This window comes from Plutella xylostella, chromosome 5 (assembly GCF_932276165.1).
Source record: "Plutella xylostella chromosome 5, ilPluXylo3.1, whole genome shotgun sequence".
Lineage (NCBI taxonomy): Eukaryota > Metazoa > Arthropoda > Insecta > Lepidoptera > Plutellidae > Plutella > Plutella xylostella.
Window position 1 is genome coordinate 2,077,558 of NC_063985.1, and position 20,475 is coordinate 2,098,032.

Genomic DNA, 20,475 nt, shown 5'->3' on the forward strand with positions numbered 1-20,475 from the left:
GGAGGGAACAAAGAAACAGACATACATACATACATACAATCGAAAAACATTACCCTCCTCCTTCGGCAGTCGGGTAAGTACAAACATACAATCTTAAAACATTACCCTCCTCCTTCGGCCGTCGGGTAAAAAATAAGAGACTTTATCCAGTTAATTTTTTGTGCAATAGTATGGCAGTTAATTTAGCCAAAAGAAACTATTGACGAATTCACAGATGATTTAGTAGAAATCAGGAAAATGCGTCTAATTTTCATCGACGCATTTACTCCAAATAAATCCTAATAACATTTTTATGAAAAAAGAACTACCTAAGTACACCTGTAAAGTGAGTAAGAATGTAGATTTAATAGTGGTGAGTGACAGTTGTGAATAAAATAAAGTAACATCCATACATCCTCTCATTTATATTCTTTAGAAAAATAGTAAGATTGGATCAAATACGGGTATTAAACTTAGATATCAATTAAAATATGTGTATGGCAAAACCCATACTCTTCAATAAGTTTAGTGTTCATAAATAGTAAAAATCCTTATCGAGCTGGTTTCAGTGATCGTAACTGATCACTGAGGTTAACACATGGCACGGTCAGCCTTGGATGGATGACCGATTTCAAATGGTTCTTTTCTGGACGCTTTCGTGCTTTGGATGGCACGTTAAGCCGTGGGTCCCGGTTGCTGCTTCGGCAGCAGTTGTTAAGCCTAGTCAGAGGCTTTCGGGCAGTTTTCCTGACCACTTTAGTGCATTGTACTCAATAAAAAACGGCGATACAAATTTACAGCGAAAAGCGGGTGACTACAGTCGTGAGCATAATTATGTATGTTAAAAGGTTGACGATTTCTGATTTGAGGCAATGCGTTGCAACAATCGCAATAGCCCCATTACGCCTAACGCATTTACCCCAAGACTTTTATCAAACATAAAAAAATTAACATAATTAATTCATCAAATAAAGCTATTTCATTGAAAATTTGTGTCTATATAAGTAGCCCAATGACTATTGTTTAGAATACCTACTGAATAAAATCAATTGATAAAGAAAACTTTAGATTCACATTTTCAATCACCTGTCACAGTACCAAACTTTCAAAAAAATCACAAAATGACTGAATACTTGGATAATATTATGTTGACTACAACACCATCTGTCTGCAGTTCATGTAAAGTATTTTGTTTAAGCCACCGTAACTAGATGGCATTTTTCAACATTGATAAAGCCGTTTTCAAAAAGGATCGAAAAGATTAATTTGGCCCGTAGACGCAATTGGCCTAGTTGACCTTAATAAAAGACAATTTTCATGATTTTTGTTTCAATATACCCGACCGACCATCATCTCAAGAGCTGCCCCCCCCTAGCTGAAATCCTGGGTACGCCCTTGTACTTACAAGAAAATATTTAAAAAAGCAAATCTCACAAATAAACAAAATGGCAGTTATTATTAGCGACCGTAAGTCATTAGTGGCCATACTCAGTAAATAAATATAATATAAACTAAATACATATAACCATGGGTAGTGGAAGTCACATTAATCTTTATCGCAGTAAAATAAACTAAAATAAGTAAGTAGTTAGGTATATGAGGCACATCTATATTAATATTTAAAAAAATATTCTTACCTAACTCAACGATAAACAAAACCAGATTTAGCTAAGATTATAATTAATTTCACTTTGAAGGTTTAGGCTCAATATAACTCAAATCCGCTTAAGGCATATACTTGTATGTAAGTATACCTGATGGTTTTGATAGTTTACCATTCTAGTTTTTTAAAGTCCCCGATAGAGGCGCCACATTGTGTGGAAGAAAACTACCAAAATCTGTGAGCTCTCGGCTTTTCAGACTAAACGGTACTCTTTGCTTTTAATCTCACAGTTTTGCAATGTCAAATATTATGAACTTACAAGTAAGCCTTAATTTCACACCTTCAAACATAGGGTATTTATAAAATCAGATCCTTTGTGCAGGCAGCCTTTACATCTCTTTTCTGCAATTCTATCGAAATTCGTGGTAAACTTACAAGAATAATTATTAGAAAATCACTTCCTTCTGAACTTTTCTTTCTACCTCTACCCTCCACACCCCGCACCCTTATGTTGTGACGTCGACTTTCTTTGGCATACCTAAATCTTTAGTAGCTAGCAGACTATTGCATAAATTATAATAAAAACCTTAGTAGGTAATCTACTGCAAATCAAAAATTGTAGCATTCACTAACTCTCCTGTATTAAGAATCTTTGGTAACAAACAAATCTGTTGGTCTACACACATTTTGTGGACCTAAAAAGCAAAGTCATCAACGCCTTATTTTATCGCTATGCAAACCACTAATATTTAATTCAAAATCTAACGTTCTAGCAACCGCTCTTTGATCGATTACATGCTACCTATACTTTTGTAATAAATAGCCGATTGTATTTTATTTAACAAATTCGTCGTATTATAAGGTAAAACCTTTAGGTGTTTCAAATCGCCCAGCAATCTTTACTAGTCTAAAACTCGGAAACTCTTAACCAAAGTGAGGACCAAACGCGGCAAGGCGTGCCTTGAAGCGGTGTGCGGGGGCCGGGGGGTACAAGGATGTGCTACACCACACCACCAGTGTGTAGAGTAGACATACACAACCTTTTGATTACATATAATCAAAGACACAACCATACCCAGTGATCGCGATACATCGAGGTCTCCCCAAGTATATCGTGTGGTGTGTAAAGTGTCGGTGTGTACACTGGTGGGTGAGTGCCACATCCCGCGGCGGGTAGGCAGTGTTCAGCACACGCATCCGCTCTCGTTGCCTTCCTGCTCGGAGCCCATGGGCGACTGCGTCTGGAGGTCCACGGCTGCGCGACTTATGTAAGGAAATTGGTTCGGCAGATTTCAGGTAGGTTATATTTTTACAAGTCAGCTATGTCGATTGTCTCATTGCTAGCAGAGTAGTGTTTTTGTTCCTGTGTGATAGCAGCTTATAAATAAGCTTGCAATTTATAAATACAGCCATACAAAAGCAAATACATTTTCTCATGCATTTTGTATGTAGGTACTAATTTTTTTACTGTATGACGCTTTAATTTATCTCTTTATCGAGTTTCATTTTCTGTACCTGCATCTTGTTCTAGTCTACACAATGCCCTGATTATTATACATAGTGGATTGATGTTGAAATAATAAGAATCAGTAGTTTTAAAGGTTTTATTAAAAATATAACTAGCGTGAGGTACAAGTATTTACAAGACCTAGTTGCAGACGCTCACACGAGTTTATGCCTTAAGTAAATAAACATAGAGTTGACATTATCCTGGACACAAAGGTTTAAGCCTCCATCATTTATTTAAGGCATAAAACACTGGGTCAAATGCGAAGCGTGCGCAACTTACGATATTCTTAATATTGCACACACAAGGCTATAATATCAATAAGTATAAATTATTATCTTTACAAGTCATTTTTCAAATTTACAACCATAAGAAATATGTATATTGTTGCATCATAATTATAATTTAAGTCTGGCAGTTCAATTATATATTAAGGATATGTTGTAAAAGCAAGTAAACTCTGTGCTTATCAAGTAGGTGCAATATAGAATAGCCTTGTCTATGGAAAACATACGCTTGTTTGTAGCAAAATAAAACATTATTTACTTTAAAAGTTACATATTAATTGATTCACCCAATCTCAAAATTACATACAAAGATATATTACAAGCATTTTTTAGGAAAATCGAAGGCCAAATTACTTATTATTAAAAAATTAAAATATTGCCCAAAATCTTGATAGAAAATCGATATAAATAAAAATATATTCACAAATATTGGAATGACACGTTTCTAAAGTATTCAGCGTTATACAGGGTGTCAGTCGGTGTGTAAATATAAAAAGCTCAAGGTCAGTGATCAATCTCACTAAAATATTCCGCTTAAATAACATTTATGTCACAAAATCACTTGCATCAACACTATATCATATTTATCAAGCTTAAAGTCTTCAGTTTAGTCAACAATAATTATGAATAAATGTAAGACGTATCGACGCAAGTCACATTGTGATAGTTATCATTTCTTAAGCTCTAAATAAATAAATAATACTAATGTACAGGATCGCGGGACCTCAGTACTTATTGCTAGACGTCGGCGTCGCCACTGGCGCTCTCTGATTGGTTGTTGGCAGACGCCACTTTGAATTTTAAAAGGGACCGCGTCCATCGCTATATACATCAACAGACCCGAAGGAACAACACTGCTGAAATAATCACATATCGCACTAAATAATCTCTATACCGCATTTCACAATTAAGATCCACAGTGTCAAAGCCATTGTGATTCTTAATAGCATACAACAGGGATCCTGTCAGGTGGTGGCTTTGTGTGAAATAAAGTATAACAGCCAACGGGAATATTCAGTTGCAGGAAAATACGAAAGCGCAGTGCATAAAAACACCCAACACTAACGTCGGACAGACAAAGGTGAGCCCTAATGAGATCTCCACTAACCACAATTTCGAAGTACAATGAACCCTGAATGAAAATAAAGTGAGCAAAGTTTTAAGGTTATCTTTTACCAACTACAGTGGGTCTAGCATGGGGTGCATAAGCCTTGCTTCGTAGCTAGCTCTCCCCCATTGCATGGCCTAGCGAGGGAGCGCACCATAAACACTTGTCACTTATCCCGTGCGCCATGCTAGGCCTTATGATTAACACTGGATTGATTAGTTAGTGGTTACTCTTACATTACAAGCGAGCGTTAAGATTTGTTCCCGAATCATACCGTGATGTGCTTTCGTGGCCGCCGCATTGTTCTATTACAAAACAAAATATAGAGACTCACTCAATAAGTCATATAAGGTGATACATTGGAGTCGAGAAAACGAAATGGCGAGTGTTTTATTAGCGTCTCACTTGCACTCACAACATCTAAAAAATCAAATGCAAGAAGGAGCAGTAAAATGATCACTAATTCGCAGTATCAACACCAATGCATCACCTAATTAAATTAAATTATTTCGAATGTAGACAGCGGATTCTGCAAACAAAAGCACACGAAGCACTTCAGTAGAGGTCTCAGACCGACACTTTCTATACGCCACATTTTCCATCGCCATCTCTCCTTCTTTCTGTCTCTTTCTACCGCGGGCACCGTCCATCGCTCTGTCTCGCTCTAGCACGCGCAGCCTCCGTCGGGTTCCTTGTTCTCTCCAGGGGCTTGTCTCAGGATCACCTCTTGCACTGTACAACGCTAGTATTAAGGAAAATAAACCAAAATAATATACGGAAACAAATGAAAGTCGCCAAGCGTGTCACGTGTCTTTTCCGTATGCGGGTTTTTGGTTATAAGATGTCTTATAAAGCGTAAAAAGCGGTTTAACTAATAAATAAATAGATGATATATTCAAATGTTGTTATACATACGGTTACACAGACTAATATGTACTCCACAATGATAAGTGCATGCAAATGGTTATAAACATCAATAAACTAATTCAAATCCCAAATAAAAATGGTTTAAGTATACACTAATCCAATTAACACATTCGTGCCAGCTCGAAGCGATACATACTCGAGTGTACACCAAACCTCAGCTCAAAACAAAAGCATGGGACAGGACAGTGAAGGACAGATTAGTAACGTAAACTTACTTACAACGGTTATACCACCACCGACTCTCCAACTGTCTTCGATTAGCCACACACAGAATGTCCACGGCAAATGCAAAACCACCCATGTTAATATGCGAACACGTAAATAATAATATGTAATAAATAATGTGAGGTGCTGTCGTATGGGCGTGTGAATATCGTTGCGTGACGTCACATGATGGCCAATGGCGGTTGGGTTTAGTTTGACGGTTGTATTACTGGGATATATCGACCAGGGTTACACACGATTGTAGGGTAGCTGTCGACTCACCAAATTAGCAGTTTTATAATATCACAACGGAACTTTGTGTCTGGAAGTTTTAGATTTAACTTGGAACTCAGATTTGACATTTCTGTTATATTTTGCGAAAAAAAATATGGGTATGAACATTGACACCATAATCCATAGTGGCTGACTGATTCAAATGACTCGCTGCAGCGACTGGCTTTGGCCTACATATTTTGGCCCATAATCGTCCACCTCCACCTACAGAGATAATCAAACTTATTCCATCAACACACAGTTTTGAACTAGTAAACTCTATCTGCACGGCAATATAAACGATTTTCCAAGACACAAAGATCCGAGTAGGGTTATAATCCGATAGAGGTAACGGGTTACCGCACTAGTGTCACAGTGACTAGTAAAAAGGATACTGTCTTCAGGAGGCTTGCTCTCCGCCGAGTCCATGCCGGGAAGCGCCGCCGCTACCCTTCGGAACAACTGGAAATTTACAGAAAAAATATGCGGTTAGTTATTGGACCTTGTTTAGTCTGTAAATAAAACTAAAAGGACTGTTTCCATGTAACTAATTATCGATATTTGAATAGCAGTTTTAACATTGTAATGATCAGGATCGAAAATAGAGGTCAAACAATAAAATTGGAGCGAGAACCAGTAAGAGAGAAACCAGTAAAATAAATCAACACCACTCATTCAAACCACATTAAGTTTAACTGTGTGCCAGCGGCAGCGGAGGGCTTAACTAAAGTAAGGGTTTTGACTTAGGGTTTAAAGTTAAGCCCTTCTAAACTCCGCTGGTTATTTAATGATTGGTTGCCCAATAACCACAGAATCAATGTGTGAGATGTCCCCAAAAATGATTATAATCATTCATAACACCAACCTGTTTAACATTGTATCCGGCCTTCGCACTAGTCTCAATGAACATGACGTTGAGCTCCTTGGCCTTCCGGTCCCCGTCTTCAGTGGAGACCTGCCGCTTGTCCGACAGGTCCGTCTTGTTGCCCACCAACATGATGATGACGTCAGAGCCTCGCTCCGTGCGCACGTCGTCGATCCACTTGGAGGTCTGGTGGAACGAGTTCGCGTCTGGAAGATGAGGGGTGGGGGGATTGATAGGTGGTTACACTTTTTGGTGAACTTAAATATAACACACATATTTAACACAAGAATCATCTAACCGTTGAAATCCCCCGACATTGATTACTAAAAGTAGCATTACTTATGTTCGGCTAAGCCGACTTTGATAAAACACTCGGGGTAAAATTACCTAAGACCCAAAAAAAACAAAACGAAAATCGCTTCGGCCGTTTGGGAGCTACGCTACCACAGACAGATACAGACACGTTAAACTATACTCTTTGTCATCAGGGGTTAGTAAATTTAGATGCAGTACAGTTCAATGGGGACTACCGTTTTTTTGCTCACCAGTTGGCGCCACTGTCGACTGAGGTCAAGAGGTATAGCTGTCAAACTTATCAAAGGCGACTTTATCTATTACTTAGACTTTTTATATTATAAAATCTTGAATTTCATAAGCTTAGAAGCTTAGAAGCTTAGACGACCGAATGGCGTAGTGGTTAGTGACCCTGACTACTGAGCCGAAGGTCCCGGGTTCGATTCCCGGCTGGGGCAGATATTTGTTTAAACACAGATATTTGTTCTCGGGTCTTGGGTGTTGATATTTATATTTAGTATCTATCTATCTATGTATTTGTGTAGATATATCAGCTGTCCGACACCCATAACACAGGTTCTACCTAGCTTGGGGTCGGATGGCCGTGTGTGAGATGTCCCCACATATTTATTTATTTATTTTATTTATTTAGAAGCGTCCGTAGTCGAGCCGGCTTCAGTGATCGTAACTGATCACTGAGGTTAAGCAACAACTGGCACGGTCAACCGTTGGATGGGAGACCGATTTCAAGTGGTTCTTTCGGACGCTTCCGTGCTGCTTCGGCAGCAGTCTTTAAGCCTAGTCAGAGGCCTTCATCATCATCATCAGCCAATAATCATCCACTGCTGGACATAGGCCTATCCCAATAAGGAGCGCCACAACACTCGGTCCTCGGCCTTACTCATCCAACCACTACCGGCTACCCACCTAAGGTCCAGTGGGCAGGGAGGCGTCCCACGCTGCGTTTGCCTGTTCGTGGTCTCGACTCGAGAACCCGTCTACCCCAACGGTTATCGGTTCTTCGGCAGATATGACCAGCAGGGCGATCACGAAAAATATAGAATCGAATGCGAGTGCGACTAGTGTCAACTTGACAACACTTTCGAACCCTTTTTACCTATAAAATTGACAGTTGTCGCACTCGCATTCGATTCTATACGTTAGCTCTGTTTTTCGTGATCGTCCTGCAGCCCACTGAAACTTCAGCTTGCATATTTTGATAGCTATGTCGGTAACCTTAGAACTCTGACGGATAACCTCATTTCTAATACGATCCATCAGAGAAACCCCAAGCATAGATCTCTCCATAGCACGCTGAGCGACTTTAAATCGGTGGACCAGTCCTACCGTCAGTGTCCACGTTACTGCACCATACGTCATCACTGGCAGGACGCAGTGGTTGAAGACTTTTGTCTTCAGGCTCTGAGGCCTTCGGGCAGCTTGAAATAATCTGACAGTCGGATTGCCCACCTACCCGAAAACTTCAGTGCATTGTACTCATTCAAAAACGGCGATACGGCTCGCGACCTATCGCGTGAGTACAAATAATATAATATACAGCGGAAAGCGGGTGACTTGCGCTTGCGAATCACCTCTGACTACCCCTTCGGGGATTACAGCCGTGAGCATATGTATGTATGTATGTCATAAGCTTATTAATTATAAAAAAAACTATCACCATATCGAGTTACTATGCCGCAATGTTGTGCTGCTCCGCTATGTTCGGAAAGAAAAGCTTTCAAATCGTGCACATTCATCGACAAATAATCCATATTTGCGATAATTTCACGAAATGTCACTTTTCAACAGGGAAATGAACAAAAATATATAATTTGTTACGAAGCCCGCCAAATTATACCCAATTATTTATTTTTTCTCTATGATTATACCAGTGAAAACTAGTGAAAAGTAAATGTCACTTGACCTCAGTCGACGCCAGCGCCCCTAGCGGCAAATTCACACGCGTTACCTCCCATTCAATTAAACCAAGCGGGTAGCACCTAAGTGCAGATGTTTGCTTAAACCGCACATTTTCAGTTATCGGCGTAGTTATAGGAACAACACAAATAAGCCAGGCGTCCCTAAAAGTAAGAGTGGGATTGAATATTGACAGACCACGAAAAGGGCAAGACACCAAGACTACATCTACCTTTTTATGTTTCTTTATCTGTGGGTGTTATAGAACAAGAAGCCATGGCTATATTTAGGTTATTAAAGGAGTGCAAAAATCATAGGACACGGGAAAATTATTTTCCATATAATTTATGTTCAGTGGCTTAAACAGCTAAAAGCCGTGAAAGTCACTTTTGCTGAAATATTGATATCGTAATTCAGACTGAATATTTTTCACGTCAGTGCCTTCGCGACGTTTTGCATAATTCATTTTGTTGCCTAGACGGGTTTATGGCATCGTTTCATGGACACTAAAAACTCTTACATACTTACCTATTACTTTCTTGGCTTCACGTGTCCCGTGGGAATTCCGGGATAAAATAAAGCCTAATTCTTGCATACAGACAAGCAAATATTATAGAAGTGTTCTTAATGAAATCTATTAACAGAGCTGGGACCCTGTAAAGTCTAATAGGTAGGTAAAATTGCGATGTGTATTCTTTTAGTAAATAAACGATGTGTCTATGTCTAAAGGGTGATTCTCAAATGACGCGATTTAGGTATGTCCAAGCCATAAAATACATGAAATTGATAGTTTTATACCAGGATGTATTTTTTTTTGAATAATGTATCTTGTGATCGTTTTTATACATTAGTAATGTAATGCATAAATTTATAAAGAAAGCGACAATGATTTTTTAAAACTCGATATCATAAGTTCTTTGGCGCGTCCTTCACTTGATTTTATTTTTAGGTCAAGAAAAATTCACTTTTTAAAGTAAAATAAGCTTATGATTTATATATTATCATTATAACAGATACTTATGGTAATTGTAAATTAGGTTTCTATTCACTCTTAGGTTTAGTTTTCAAAAATATAACGCATTCAATTTTGTCCGAGAAAAAAAACTAACTTCTTTGGCGTAACGATACCGTCTTCCTACTCTGAGTTTAAACGATCACCGGACATAATCACCATCCGTCCCTCACCCTTCAGTCCCCCACTATCTTCGACCAGGAGCAGAGGAGCGTAAGTTTACGGAGTATGACGAAAAAATTTTTTTTTTGCGCCATAACGAGTTTTGGTCAGGTAAGTGCCTAATTTCTTCGATTGTTACTTTCATGCTATTATTTGTTTTTGTTGCATACATATTTTTGTCCACGTATGTCTATTCAAACAGTATGCACGTGTCAATAAGAGGTTCCAATCGTACATCAGCTTTCTGTAAAAATAAATTTTAAGTGATGATTTCTAATTTCGTTGGCAATAATTTCTTTGGATTTCTTTGGCATTCTGCGCCAACGAAATTAGTTTTGATACAAAGAAATTAGTATTGAGTATGAAAAACCATTAATAACGCTAACTTTATGCATTCAATGTCTATTATGGTTAATTCTCTCATCATCATCATCAGCCAATAATCATCCACTGGACATAGGCCTCTCCCAAGGAGCGCCACAACACTCGGTTCTCGGCCTTCCTCATCCAACTACTACCGGCTACCCGCCTAAGGTCGTCAGTCCAGCGGGCAGGAGGACGCTGCCGTTCCACGCTGCGGTTGCCTGTTCGTGGTCTCCACTCGAGAACTCGTCTACCCCAACGGTTATCGGTTCTTCGGCAGATATCGCCCACTGCCACTTCTGGTTGTATATTTTGACAGCTATGTTGGTAACCTTAGTCCTCTGGCGGATAACCTCATTTCTGATACGATCCATCAGAGAAACCCCAAGCATAACTAGAGAGTTAGGCTTGGGGTTTCTATGGAGAGCCATAGCACGCTGAGCGACTTTAAATCGGTGGACCAGTCCTACCGTCAGTGTCCACGTCTCAGCACCATACGTCATCACTAGCAGGACGCACTGGTTGAAGACTTTTGTCTTCGTGCTCTGAGGAATGGACGAGGAGAATATGTGACGAAGTTTCCCGAATGCAGCCCAACCCAGTTGGATGCGCCTTGCAGCCTCCTTGCCCAAGTTGCTTCTGCCTAGCCGAATAGTCTGCCCGAGGTAGACATATTCATGCACAACTTCGATTGTTGCCTCACCAACGACGACCGGCTCCGGTTTCATGTGAGCATGACTTTCGTCTTGTCCAAGTTCATACCGGGGCCTACACGTCGGGAAGCAGCATTTAGGCCACTTAGCATCCAGCTAAGTTCCTGCAGAGATTCTGCCATAATAACGATGTCGTCCGCGAAGCGGAGGTGTGACATGTACTCGCCATTTATACATATGCCATGTCCTTTCCAGTCCAACGTCTTAAATTTTTTCAAATTCAAATTCAAATCATTTATTTCAGACTCAAAGTCCATAAGATAACACAATTAATATTCACAATCAAATTTAAACACAATAAAATACATATACATAAATTTCTAAAAATAATCAATGATATTAAAATAATATTTTGACTGCAGTCCTGTGTATCATGCTACAGTGGTTTAGGTACTGGCAGTCAAACCTTTCCGCGAATGCGCTCAGGATAGTGTTGCGGCTGGCGCGCACCCGGCGCAGCAGTGACGTGCAGCGCGCGCGCATGGTCGCGGGGAAGCACTGCACGCGCGCCTCCGCGAACATGCCCGACGCGCTGCAGAAGCGCGGCAGCCCCAACAGCAGCCTGAACGCATTATTGTATTGGACCCGTAGAGCGCTGTACTGTTTCTGCGTATAACTCGCCCACAGACTGCTCGTGTAGAACGAAGTACAAAATGCTCTGAAAAGAGTGATTTTGACGTCTCTTGAACAGCGTGCAAATCTGCGGGCTATCATATTCGCACGAACAGACAACGCCCTACGCTCCCTTTCTATGTCTACATCGTCTTTCAGGTCCGAGGTTACAACATGTCCAAGATATTTAAACTTAAACACTCTATTTAGAGGACACCCGTTAAGTTTAATGGCTGGTATGTCATGTAGATAGTTACCTCGGGCTTGAAACACCATGCATTCACTTTTTTTTACATTATAAAGTAAGCCGTGTTCAAGCGCGTACTGTTCGCAGATGCCAAGCAGCTCCGACACCCCGCCCGCTGAGGCGCTCAACAGTACCATGTCGTCTGCATAGCTAATGTTGTTAAGGCAAACTCCGCCAATATGGCAGCCAACATGAGTACTGCTGAGCCCCTCAATCAGCGCGTTCATGTACAGGTTGAAGAGCTTTGGAGAGGTCAGCCCCCCCTGCCTCACCCCGCACTCCAACCTGTACGGATTCGAGTAAGCGCCTGACCACCGAACGACGTTAACCTGGTTCAGGTACCAATATTTGAAAATGCTTATAAGTGCCTCTGGCATTGATGTTAAATGAAGCTTTTTCCATAGTGTGTCGTAATGAACCAGGTCAAACGCCTTCGATAGGTCAAGGAAACAAGCAAAAACAGGCGTCTTTCTGTCGGTGTAGTACTTGACAGTTTGCTTTAAACACAATATCGCTGTTTCAGTAGATAGACCTGACTTAAAACCAAACTGGTTGTCATGTATTTGTAGGTATTTATCCAGCTGAGTATTAAGCAAACTGTCAAGCACCTTAGCACTGATCGTGGCTAATGAGATAGGCCTATAATTGCCCTTATCACTAATATCGCCAGTCTTGTTTTTCACAATCGGCACCACCACAGTCCTCATCATAGGCGCCGGCAAGTACGAGTGCCCGACACACAAGGAGTAGAACATTGCCAGCACTCTGGGCAGATGTGGACCCGCGTACTTGAGGTGCTCTATGCTCAGGTCGTCGTGGCCAGGTGACCTACCCCTCGACATTGATTTTATCACTTTTCGTATATCTTTTGCCGAGAATCGGACACTAGCCTCCTGGCCCCCACCACCCTCACATGACGACTGTGATGGTCCCAAATGTGAGGTTACAGTGAACTGCTCCTTAAAAATTTCCGCAATACCGGTTAAGTCACTGATGCCGTTAACACTCACAGGCAGTCCCGGCTTGCTATTCAGTTTGTTGGTGGCCTTCCAAAAACCGCGAAAGTCATTTGTAGAATGCAGCGACGCTAGGATGTCCATTTTAATTTGTTCTCTATTATTTTGACACCATCGAAGGCGAGATTTAAACAGCCTACGACTGGCCTGCATTTCATTCCACAAATGACCCTCCCTTGGCTTGCCATACCACACCCACAACTCAAATTTTTGTCTGGCGTCCCTGTGAGCGTCACTGACATGCTTGTTCCACCCTATAACTGGCTTTTTACGCCTGTAAGAGGTCACATTGCAACTCTCACTCGCTGCTTGGCATAACACGGTAATAATGTCATTATACATTTTATCAATAATATGTCTGTGGTTCAAATTATTACACATAAAGTCACAACATGCACTTAATTCTAAAGGAAAGTCAATTAATTTTAAATTATCATTGCAAAATTTAGTATACATGTCAATTTGGTCAAGTGTCCGATCACCCCATCTTATTCTATTACAGTCCCTGATTTTAATGTTGTTATAAAGTTTCGGTTTTATTAAATTTAATTTACATTGTATAACCAGGGGAAAGTGATCAGACCACAGCGCATCATACATAACATACGCATTATAAACAGTCATCATGGCAGAGTCAGTCACAACACAATGGTCGAGCCAGCGTCTGGATCCGTTCGCTTCACTAATAAATGTATAGGTATCAGAGTTTACCCCTAACAATTCAATGTCCGCACACTGCCAATTAGATTGCACACAAAAACCATTAAGTTCATAATAAAATTGTTCATTAGGGTGTGCATTGAAGTCCCCTAGTAAATATGCAGATTCAATATTATTATTACTAATAATAATAATAATAATAATAATAAAAATAAAATAAGCAGGGCAGCTTGTGGCGAGCTGTTGGGCATTAGCGACCCCACCCACCCGATGCCGGGGAGAACCCCTGTTCCTCATCTCTGGCTTGCCTTTATTGGTTGTCCAGAGTGAACACTGACGAGGAACAGGATCTCCCACCTCTTGCTTGCCTTCATTGGTTGGCTTGAGTGGTGTACCGCTAGAGCAGCAATGCTCGAGGAAGGATGTATTACCCAGTAAGGTGCTTGTAGGGATCTTGACCGATAACGCGATTGTCCTGAGAGCCGTGGAATACCTCTCCATCCTTAGCACCTCATGCCATGTTGCCCCCTTGTTGCTACGTCACTGTAATGTGCTAGCGACTGTTTTGGGGGGCCCATTTACTGTGTGTGCGAGTCACCCCCTGCCTTTTTATCCGTGTGTGAAACATATAGGTCAGGCAGGGGCCATAGTCCTTCCATAGTCCCAGTTACCCAGTCCATTTAGCACCCCCTTCCATAACCCTGTATTAGTTTTCTCCATATCCTACAATAGTCCTGCACTAACCGGGGGTTTTCCTTGGGTTTACTTCCATAGTTTACACAGGGAAAATCGTCGGTTGGTGTCACATTTCATATAGATTAATGTTGTCAAACGGGCCTCTACGTGTTGGCTTCGGCCCCATGCACGCCTTCCAAATGCCCGGGACCCCATGGTCCCGTGATGGTAACGACACAACATAATAATAATAATAATATTATTACTAATAAAGACATCCAGTGAATTGGTGAACAGTTTCGGAGATATCACATCCCCCTGTCTCACTCCACGTTTCAGTTGGATAGGTCTTGTCTTGTGGTCCTGTACTTGGACAGTCATAGTAGCGGTATTGTACAGACACCTCAACACCTCGATATAGCGCCAGTCGATTTGGCATCTCTGCAAGGATTCCAAAACTGCTTAGGTCTCGATGTAGTCGAAGGCTTTTTCATAGTCCACAAAGGCTGTATAATCTACCTTACTGTGTGGATGTGGTCTATTGTACTAAAGCCTTTTTGAAACCCAGCCTGCTCCGGGTGCTGAAACTCGTCTAACTTTTGGGCAAGACCATTCGTGATGACCCTTGAGAACAGCTTGTATATATGGCTTAAAAGCGAGATCGGTCTATAGTTCTTCAGAAGGGTTTGGTCACCCTTCTGAAGAACTGTAGTCCTCTCTAGAAGCTGGTGTTGACAGCTCCAATTTGGTGCAGTGTGGGACGAAGGGTCGACTTCACCAGATATCTCCTCTCCAACTTGAAGTTGATATTCAGAGTGCCTCGGAGAAGTCGGTGATCACTTCCAGTTTTAAACCTATTGATCACTGGGACATATCTGAAAATGTGCAGCTTGTCTCAGTCATAATGAAGTCTTTTTCGTTTTTCGTCCTACCATCGGGGCTTGCCATGTTCACTTCCTCTGGGGCCGATTCTCAAAGAAAGAATTCATCAGAAAGAAAGCCCCTCCCTTTCGAGGAAGTCTACAATTTGCCCTCTCTGGTTTCTGCTACCAAAGCCATGATGTCAAACCCTCGATTCGTCGCATTCTTGTACTCCCACTTGGCGTTGAAGTCCCCCATCACAACGGTGTATTGGGTCCTAGCAGTACACGTGATGCCCTAGAGATATCCTCGTATACTGCTTCGACTTCTGTGTCAGAGTGTGCCGAGGTTGGTGCATATAACTGTACGACCTTCAAGGAATACCTCTCGGTTAGTTTAAGTACTAGGTACGCTACCCGATTTGACACACTGCTGATCTCCACTACGTTGTTGACAAGGGTCTTGTTGACGAGGAATCCTACGCCACCTTGGGACACTTGGTCGCCCTCCTGATGGTAGAACATGTGGCCGGACTCCAGGGGCATCGTGTCCTCGTCCTCTTTACACTTTTTTATACCGGTGACGCTGCTGCCCATCGCCGGGCTATGGGATTTAGAGTAGCTGTTTTTGGATGGTTATACCGCCATCATCCGGTCGCCAGAGCCTCGTCTGTTATTTAGCAGAGTGCACCACGGGCAGGTGAGGTTGGCAGTTGGTTCATTCGGATGTTTAGAACCCTTGCACCCTTACGTGATCAGGTAATTATGTTAAAAACAAATAAAGATATGCGTGATTTTTATAGTTTTGTTGTGTATTATTTGCAATCTACGTATAAAACTAATTTCTTTAAAATAATTTCTAATTTCTTTGTTCTTAAAACTAACTTCTTTGGGACCTTTTATAATTTCTTTGGTGTGTTTTCTAATTTCATTGGTGCCAATCTAATTTCATTGGCCCAAAATTGTTTAAAATCGCTGTAACTTTGAATCGGCTCGATAGATTTTAGGGCCAATAAGAGATAACTAAATAGGTCTAAAGCCTCTACAATATGTGGGGTATAATATTCAAACATCATGAAAAAAAAAATGCGCCAAAGAAATTATGCTTTTGGAGCCATTTTTTGAGAATCACCCTAAAATTATAGTCCAGTAACAGTAATGTATGGCCTATCAACTAATCTAGAATTTTTATTGTTTCCAGCAATAATAATCTCAATACTACTACATGCATATTTATTTAATTAAACATTGTTTTAATCGTTAATCGTGTGAGACCACGATACACCTAGCTAATCTACATATTACACTTCTTGCACCTCCTGTGGGTTGACTGGTAGAAAATGCTTGTAGCATTAAGTCCACCCTTTGTACACTTATTTTTATATTTGTGCAATAAAGGATTAAATAAATAAATAAATAAATAAAAAATATTATATAGAGTCAGTACCTAAGTACTTAGCTGTTTACCGCACTATTACCTATTAGATTTCAATGCGATAAAGGTTCACCTGTAGTGGATATATTTTGTTTTATCGCTGGGAAACGTTTATTATGCAGATTAGGTATATTTATATTCGCATTTACAACCATAATAAAGTCAGCCATTTTTTAATAATAAATGCGTTTACAATTTTATTATTTTCGATAAGCAATTGAGCCAAGGGCAGTACTGGTGTTTAATCACATTGTTTTTAATCTGGGTGACACGGCAGGTTAGGCACACTATTGCACTATAATGAAGACTAGGAACGCATTCAACAGGCTTAAACTGACCAGTGACCATGCCTTTCGAATATACCACATACAGACGCACAGTATACACATACCGTAACACCTCTATCTCTAGCATCGATAAAGCGGATTATTTCATGATAGGCAAAATGGATAAAACTGCCAAAAGTAACTCTATGTAAATAGGGGCTCGGTACATAAAGGCACTGAGAGACTCGGGGTGTGGGTTTAGTGGGCAGGAGTAAATATTTGCTTCCCGCAAGGTCACTAGACTGGCCCAATAAACCTATTTGTGATAGGGATGCCTTGATGTTGCGTCGATTGGTTTAAGGCATTGAATCGGCACACTTATGTTTTGGTGAATTACTTTTTAATTCTAAAGGATAATGGAATTTAGCTAGGTGACTCCCATTCAAGACACGTAAAACGCAAAGCTTTGATCCCCTCGTGTCGAGGCATAGCCACAGACAAATCAAAGAAAGATACAAAAAAAACCATTAAGTACATCGTTCAGTCGTGGAGACAGGTCATGGTCAATAACACTATTATGATCGATATAATATAAATAAATAAATATGTGGGGACATCTCACACACGGCCATCCGACCCCAAGCTAGGCAGAACCTGTGTTATGGGTGTCGGACAGCTGATATATCTACACCAATACATTGATAGATAGATACTAAATATAAATATCAACACCTAAGACCCGAGTACAAATATCTGTCTTTAAACAAATATCTGCCCCAGCCGGGAATCGAACCCGGGACCTTCGGCATAGCAGTCAGGACCACTAACCACTACGCCATTCGACCGTCTAATATTATGTACTTAATTATTTTTAATAGCTAGGCGATTCTGTTTACTGTATGTACTATATTTTTTATGTTATACTGATAAGGGATAAAACTGATAAACGATAAAGGACCTTTAATTCACTTCAGTAGCCTGTCAAGGTAAAAATAATACTTTGATCAATACAAACTTGTTTTCAATAAAAGTATGTAGGTACCTAAATAGCTTTTGGCAGACCTTAACTAAAAACAAAGTAAAACCTACTCTTTAGCATATAAAACCCACTATAATCCCTACTGAGTCATGATCACCTAACCTTTTGGTTCTTAAACCAATTACAATAATAACTGATTATTATATCACGTGCGCAGTTGCGGAAATGTAAAGAACAGAAGAGGCCTTCAGTAGTTCGTACCAATACGGTCACTGACACACTTTCAGCGTTTCAGACACTTGCATGCCACTAATTACTGCCTGAAAATTATTATGAACTCAAACACACTATTTGTTTATAGTCTTATATGGTTATTTTATACCTTGATCGTTAGTATTATCAAAGAAATGGGATTAAATGGTAAAATTGATAGTTTATCTTTTGTTCCAACAGAGAACAAAGTAAAACATACATAATATTGTCAAATGCATATCATACCTATTTAAGTAATACACATACGATGTAAGAAAGTACTAGGCATGTTGATGAATATTCCTTCCAGACATAATATTATTACCACCAACATTATGATCGAGATGGGAAGATAACAGAAATAAACAGTTCATTCATAATGTGAACAATGAACTGTTACAATTACTTTGTATTTTGCTTAGCTTAGTGAACTGGGTCACAATATTTATATATTAGATTTGTTTATATATCCTTACTCATGGAAATATTCTGAATTTGGTATAAGGACAAAGCAAGCACAAATGTCCACAATCTACCAGCAAATACACAAAAACAATGAAGATAAGCACAAAATACTCACTTGTGATATCATAGACCACAACGGCCACTGTGGAGTCCCGTATATAAGACGGGATGAGTGAGCGGAAGCGCTCCTGACCCGCAGTGTCCCACAGCTGCAGCCGCACCGTGCGGTCCTCCAGGTACATGGTCTTGGACAGGAAGTCTATCCCGATGGTCGCCTGGAATGTTAATATGTTTACATAATCAGAACAGAATCAAGTATCATTGTGCAAGGATGTATTCAACAATCTATTATCTGCTTTTCTCCTTTAAGCACCCTTATTTGTGATATTACAATATTATTGTACCTTTGACTTTATTTATTTACTTATAGATACTCATTGTAACATAACAGGTTATAGTAAAAACATTACAATAATCTGAAGTATTTACAAAAATTCATAAAAAAACCCTTAAGTTTAACAAGTTTTGTGTGAATAGATAGATTAATAATGGCAAGTCAAATCAATTCTAAAATATTTTACTGCCGCAGTCACAATGTGAGAGAAGATGGATTAAAAATTACATCAAAATCAAGAGATAGTGAAAGGTAAATGTTGCATTTCTTTAATTCTGTTACTTAATTCACACTCAAAAGAGTACATTAGCATTTTTACAACATTATAATTTACTTTATTATGTAATTTTTTGTGGTAACTCATGCTTGTTTACTGAGTGCATCTTATAAGAGACTTGTATGTCAACTTTGTTACTGTGATTCATATTGTAACTGTTCTACAAGATGACTCATAGCAGCTCTGGCTCAGGAATGCAACATATGTGACAGTGTGTAGTTGTTGCTTGTGAATGTGAGTTGGAAAGCTTACCTGGTAGGTGTTGTCGAAGCTGTCGTACATGAACCTAGTGATCAGTGACGTCTTCCCCACTGAAACAATAAGTTCTATGTCATACATTGTGAGTGACCCAATTAATTAGATACAAAAAGTTCGACATAACGGGAGTTCAGTTATTCATAGCGTGAGAGCCGCTCGTGGGGCCTCGTCTCGACGTGTAGGTACCCTCTAGAGACCGTAACCTACATCTCGTACCTAGGTAACGTAATACACCGTAGAACAACGGACCACAGATTCATGGGTCGGCGACCTATTACCCTGTCAATATATCTCGTAAACCCATCCCATTCCAATGTAGGTCAGTAATTCTATGCAGTCTAGACGAATCTATACTTACGTGTCGTAAAATCGAAAAGTATGGATTAAAAATTTACGATTAGGTACGATATTATGACCCCAACTCACCGCTTTGCTCTCCGAGGAACACCAGCTTGAACTTGCGTAAGGGATTCGCAAATTCTCCAGACGCAGACATCGTGAATGTATAAATTAGTTTGCTAAACTATAATTTCACAGTAAATTCTTATCACAGAAAACTACATGAACGATGACAACTTGAGCCACTCCTCGCCGCACGAACGCAGCGCCGCCACGTTTCCCGACGGACTGACTGAGCGACGCGCTAGCCAACTCAGCAAAATTTTTAATGTATAAAAAAATATTTAAATTAAATATTTAAATAAAACATGACTAGATTTGTATTTGAAGAAGAATATGATTAATCTCTACGGACACTAACTTAATATAAAACTCTTGAGAAACTAGAACCAAGACATACATATTTATTACGCTCCTAAATTAGAAATCAATTCGAGCAAATAATCAGAAGTGCCAATAAAGACCT

General features: G+C 40.0%; 1 protein-coding gene across 2 annotated transcripts; it reads right to left on the reverse strand.

Annotated features, from left to right (window-relative positions):
* Window positions 1-2,511: 2,511 nt before the first annotated feature.
* LOC105383900 (ras-related protein Rab6) lies at window positions 2,512-20,256 on the reverse strand. 2 transcript variants are annotated; one of them, XM_011554037.3, is made up of 6 exons: window positions 20,037-20,256; window positions 19,605-19,663; window positions 18,797-18,956; window positions 6,754-6,959; window positions 6,284-6,350; window positions 2,512-2,837 (listed from the first exon to the last, which is right to left on the reverse strand). In XM_011554037.3, the coding sequence occupies exons 1-6, from the start codon at window positions 20,104-20,106 to the stop codon at window positions 2,767-2,769; spliced, it is 633 nt and encodes a 210-aa protein (XP_011552339.2). In that variant the 5' UTR covers window positions 20,107-20,256; the 3' UTR covers window positions 2,512-2,766. The 2 variants fall into 2 exon arrangements, with proteins under 2 accessions (XP_011552339.2, XP_011552340.2); XM_011554038.3 differs by lacking the exon at window positions 2,512-2,837 and adding an exon at window positions 3,173-5,216 and having other exon boundaries at window positions 20,037-20,254.
* Between the last annotated feature and the right edge of the window lie 219 nt (window positions 20,257-20,475).